Here is a 5,808-nt window from a genome sequence, read left to right as displayed (position 1 = left end):
GCCCAACGCAACTGCTCTCAGCGTAAGGGTGACTGTTTGACCTCTTGCGTGAGCTGTGGGATGAGGGCTTCCTCCACCGCTTGCTGTTTCACATCCGTGATGCAGTAGCGGCAGCAAAAGAAAGGCCAGCCTTGCTTTGTGCAAGGCCTTTTATAGGCCTTGAGCTATTGCAAGACCTTCATGCATTCATATAAGTTCATCTTTAATATATTCATTTATGTAAACTTATGTAAATTTATTTAAATTTTAAATGTAAATTAATTCTTTTTTTCCCCCCGCCCTTGACACAGATGTCAGAGAGATGATGTGGCCCTCCTGCCAAAAACTATGGACACCCCTGCCTTAGAGGGAAGATAGGACTGAAACACAACCAAATAGCCCTAAACTAAGAACACAGACCCTTTGCTTGTTTGCTTCTTGGTCCTTGCATTGGTTCTCTCTCTCTCTCCTTTCAGCCATCAGGCCATCGACTGACACAATTGCTAAGTGGGTCGTGACTTGGTGATTTTGCAAGGAAATTAGAGTGAGATCACTTTTCTTGAGAACGATTGGCCTCAAATTCAATTCACGTTGACTGCAGGGGAAAAGCAGACCTCACAACACCCCTGCTGAGAACCAGGACCATAGGCTGCAATCCTAACCACACTTACCCACTGACTATAATGGGAGTAATTTCTGCATAGGATTGGGCTCTGAGGCTATTGCCACTGGGGGAAGAGTTGGAACCAAAGGGCTACAGCAGAAAGGTAGGTGATGGTCATGATGGAAGCATTTGTGATTAAGGTTTATACCTCATTTACGCCCTCTGACTGGGAAGAAGATGATGGACTCAGATTGCAACCATCGCTGAGGCTTACCTTGTACGTATTTAAGCTCTTATAAGTAGATAGATATACTATCCTTTGGTATTGTTTTACTTTCTGTGGCATATGTCATTGATTTTTAGTGTGTGTTCTGGAGAAATCAAAATTGCTTATCAGAATTTTAAGAAATTAAGAAGATAAGAAGATACTCTAAGAAGATACTGAGAAATACTTTGTCCAGCATGCCTGACCATCCCCTTCCATGTGCAGGAATAGGCAGGGCTGGCTCACCCATGAAGCCGGTTAAGACAGTTGCCTCTTGCAACAGATTGGTGAGGGGCACCTGGCTCCATCATCCCTCTTGACTCCACTGCTCTTCCTCCTTCTGTTTGAATGTAAAAGGAAGAGAGGAATGGAGCAGAAGAAAATGTATAAAGGTGACGCATGGCAGTGGCATAGCAAGGGGGTTCAGGGTGTGTGAGCCGCACTGGGTGACGGGGGGGGTGACACAACTACTGGCCAAAATTTTTTAAATCTTGGTATTTTTGAATACCACCATCATGTTATATATCGATCAATGTGTAATTTCATGCAGAATGCAATGAAACAAACAGCACTGAAATATCTCTACTGTATCAAAAGTTATAGCCCAAAAACCATCAGGGGCTGGGCAATGATGCATTACCTCACTCACAACCCAGGGCATTGCCACACCCACTGCATGGGAGGAAGTCCATCCTGGACTGAGAAGAGAAGACTCCAGGATCTCTGACTAACTCACAACGCTCCTTTCCTACTCCACGCACATTTTCTTCATCCCTCTCTTCCTTTTGTAAATCCAGGTTGGAGAAAGGATGGATGAAGCAAATGACATACCATCAGAAAAGGGAGGTGGTATCTGACACACTGGCTCAAACTTTGGGAGTTTCTGAGTCAGCCCTGGGTACAGAGGAATCCTGCATGCTTTGTTCTAGGTTGAACTGTCAGTTCATGTGTGCCTGCATCCTTCATGGACTGAACATATGTCTTGGACATGCCCCAGAATCCTCTGCAACATGTTTAGTTTCCATGGCAGATGAGCTGCTCTGGAAGGTTCCTTCAAGGGAGAGAGAGTTGGGGAAGCCCCCCCCCCATTAATGTAATGCCTAATCACAGGGGAACCTTCTTGCTCTTGATAGAGGTAAACCAAAACATCCCTGGAGGCAGGATAAGCACCACTGAGCGATGTGGAGGAAGCTCATGAGTGATTTCTGACCCTGAGGGTTTTCCTTAAGATATACAGGACCCCCCCACCCCCCCATGGATACCAAATTCTGCAGATAATTATTGAATCCACGGTTGGGCCTCAGAGGACCTCCTGGATGCGACTGGAAGTCTCTGACATGTCTGGAAGGTCTTCAGAGGTCCTCTAGCTATGGAGTTGGTAGCCACACATACTGAAATCCCTGATGCGGAGCCCATAGATAAGGAGGGTCCACCGTAAGAAAAAGGTATCCTGATTCTTTCCAAGTATAAATGTTCCCTTCCCTTCCAGGAGCTGAGAGATGGCTCAAGAACACATCGTCATCCTGGCCTTCTACATCTTCACCTTCCTAACTGGCCTCCCTTCCAACCTCCTGGCCTGCTACACCTTCCTGATGAAAGTACGTCGGAAGCCAGCCCCCATAGACATCCTCTTGCTCAACTTGACGGTGTCCGACCTGATCCTTCTGCTCTTCCTGCCCTTCAAGATGGTGGAGGCTGCTGCAAACATGTCGTGGCCTCTCCCTATGTTCCTCTGCCCTCTCACCAACTTCTGCTTCTACAGCAGCATCTACCTCAGCACTCTTTTCCTCATGGCGGTCAGCGTGGAGCGCTTTCTAAATGTCGCCTATCCGGTCAAGTACAAGTTGCTACGGCGGCCGGCCTACACTGTCGCTGCCAGCTTCTTCTTCTGGTTGATCGCCTACTCCCACCTCAGCGTGATCTTCATCATCCAAGGTGACAACAGTACCCAGACCCAAGATCCAGGGGATTTTCACTGCTATGATAATTTCTCTCCGTCCCAGCTGAGCATCGTCCTCCCGTTCCGGCTGGAACTCTGCGTGGTCCTCTTCTGCATTCCGTTCCTCATCACCCTTTTCTGCTACGTGAACGTGATCCGCATTCTGGCCTCCTTGCCCAATATCCAGCCCCACAAGAAGCAACGTGCTGTGGGTCTGGCTGTGGCCACTTTGCTCAATTTTGCCATCTGCTTTGCTCCCTACAACATCTCCCACATCGTGGGCTTCATTCTGAAGAACAGTTCTCCCTGGAGAGCAGAAGTCCTTGTCATCAGTGCCCTCAACACCACCTTGGACCCCATAGTCTTCTTCTTCTCCTCCACCGCCATCCGCAGAAATTTTACTACCTGCTTCCGCGGCACGTGCATGAAACTCAAAGCTTCGGATTCTCCGTGTTCTTGCTGCAGGTGTCCTGAAAAGAGCGGCAAAGAAACGGATGCAGGGACGGCCTCGAGCGAATTCTACCCTGGGACTCGTACGGCCACCGAAGCCTCCTGTGACCAGGTCAGCGAAGTCCGTGCGTCGCACCCTGCGCAACAAGCACATCCCGCAAAGCGCGGAGTGCATTCAGCGCATTGACTGTAAAGCACAATGGAGAAGGACCTTCACAAATGTTTTCAGCTCCCTCTCAATTGCCCACCTTTGTCTGGGAGCAATTTCTCATTTTGAATGTGAAATGTGCACTTCAATCATGCTGAATGCATTGATGTGCCAAACCATGGACAATTCTACTCAAAGACTGTGATGTTGTGTATTTGTGTGTGTGTGTGGGGGGGGGGGGGGGTTCTTTGTTATTTCTTCAGTGCTGCTTGAATTCTGCCTGAAATAAAATATGTAAAACCAGAGCTCAACGCTTTGAGTTTGTTGACAGCTCTTAGCTGTATGAAACCTGAGTGTGCAGGAGTCAGGGGTCTTCAAACCTTTTACCTGCAGAGAATCTTGTGCATATTTATTTCGTGGTCTGCTGAGGATTTGGGGTGATGTTGTAGGGACACAAGGTTAGTTCACATGAGCTCTCGGACATCGTAGTTTGCCCCACGTGAAATGAGAGTGCTCTGTAACGCACTAAAACTGTGTCTCTTAGATTGTGGGTCGGGACCCACTGGGTGGGTCGCGAGTCAATTTCAGGTGGTACCCCATGTCATGTCAAAGTGCATTTGATTTTTAATCTATTAGATTTGATGATCCCATGGGATGTGGCTACGTTTGGGGAAATGTCACAGATCTGTACTTTTAACAGGCTACTATGTATATAAATAATAATAATACAGGTATTTATATACCGCCTTTCTTGGTCTTTCGTTTATTCAAGACTTTATTCAAGGCGGTTTACATAGGCAGGCTATTTAAATCCCCATAGGGATTTTTACAATTGAAAGAAGGTTCTATCTTTCAAGAACCACAACATTCAGATGTTTCTTTCTGATCTGGTTTCACATTCTGGCCTCCATCCTCCCACGCTCAGAGCAGATGGAATAACTGGCTCAGCTTGTTAGCTGCTTCAAGGTCACACAGTGCCGGTGGCCTCGAACTGGCGACCTGTAGATGTTATCTTCAGGCAAATGGAGGCTCTACCCTCTAAACCAGACCTCCTGCCCTGTTTTTGTTTTTAAAACAAATATATATATATATATATGTATATGTTTTTGACAATGATAATCAATGGGGCTTACTCCCAGCTAAGTGTGAATTGCAGTCTTTGGGATGTTTGGGGAATTCTTTTCAACAGATCAGCAACTGCTCCGGAGGGTTATGAGGGTTCATTTTAAATACATTTTTAAACTTATACTTACTGTAAACTTTTAATTTACTTACTTAGGTTTGATTTTGTCATATGGGAGGTATTAAAATTTTTCCTGCTTGATGATGTCACTTCTGGCCATGACATCACATCCAGGTTAATAACAGCGCTTGTTTGATGTGATGGCTCGCACATGGGGTACACACAATTTCCTACACTGAAGCAAAGCTTTATTTGTGCCGTAGTTCACACAAATAACATGTAGTTATTATTCTGTTGCCCTGCACATGCCCGATCTCGTCTGATCTCGGAAGCTAAGCAGGATCAGGCCTGGTTAGTACTTGGATGGGAGAACGCCTGGGAATACCGGCTGCTGTAGGCTTATACCATAGTCTTTCGAGACTGAAGGTTGCCAACTAGAATAACAGTTCACACAAACGTTAGCCTCTCTTCCCCATGCCAAGTCCTAACCCTGGAATACGTGAAGTAAGTATATGTGACAGTTCCTCTGAGCAGGTGCAGAGTACATTTCCTTTCAACCTCTGTGCCATAGCACATTGGTGCGCCCCAAATGGTCCTCAGGTGTGCCACTGGGGGAGGGCCACTGAGGGATGTGAGCCCCCTATCAGCAGTGTGGTGTTCCTTGTCAATTATCAAAAAACTGCAATCTGAAACACACTTTCTTGGGAGTAAGCCCCACTGAATGACGGCAATTTTAGTGCCTTGTTAGTGTGCCATAAGATGAAAAAGGTTGAAAATCGTTGGATTAGAGCAGAGGTGTCCAAAGTTTTTGGAAGGAGGGCCACATCGTCTCTCTGACGCTGTGTTGGGGGCCGGGGGGGGGAGAAGAATGGATTTACATTTAAAATTTGAATAAATTTACATAAGTTTACATAAATGAATATATTAAAGATGAACTTATATGAATGAATGAAGGCCTTGCAATAGCTCAAGGCCTATAAAAGGCCTTGCACAAAGCAAGGCTGGCCTTTCCTTTGCTGCTGCTACTCCTCCTAGAGGAGACTGGGGGCTCCCTGAGGGCCGCATTGAGAGGCCTCAAGGGCTGCAAGTGGCCCCAGGGCCGGGGTTTGGGCACCCCTGGATTAGAGGGTGAACTCTCTACTTACAGTTCATTCCTGTTCCAGGGCAGATGCAGCCACAATGCAGCCCTGAGGCAAGGCAGCAAACATTCCTTTACCTTTTTTGACTAGTAGAGGCAATA

General features: G+C 46.7%; 1 protein-coding gene across 1 annotated transcript; it reads left to right on the top strand.

The window, feature by feature from the left end:
* The first annotated feature begins 2,347 nt into the window (after window positions 1-2,347).
* On the top strand, window positions 2,348-3,424 carry LOC136661540 (free fatty acid receptor 2-like). Its single transcript, XM_066638826.1, has one exon. The coding sequence runs from the start codon at window positions 2,348-2,350 to the stop codon at window positions 3,422-3,424; it is 1,077 nt and encodes a 358-aa protein (XP_066494923.1).
* Window positions 3,425-5,808: the final 2,384 nt, after the last annotated feature.

This window comes from Tiliqua scincoides, chromosome 10 (assembly GCF_035046505.1).
Source record: "Tiliqua scincoides isolate rTilSci1 chromosome 10, rTilSci1.hap2, whole genome shotgun sequence".
NCBI classification, from domain to species: Eukaryota; Metazoa; Chordata; class Lepidosauria; order Squamata; family Scincidae; genus Tiliqua; species Tiliqua scincoides.
The sequence above is the reverse complement of the archived record's forward strand: the minus strand, read 5'-3'. Positions and strand labels throughout refer to the sequence as shown.

What these genes read in the sequence shown, in the direction of transcription:
- LOC136661540 (XM_066638826.1), top strand. Translation starts at nt 2,348, where the DNA reads ATGGCTCAAGAACACATCGTCATCCTGGCCTTCTACATCTTCACCTTC.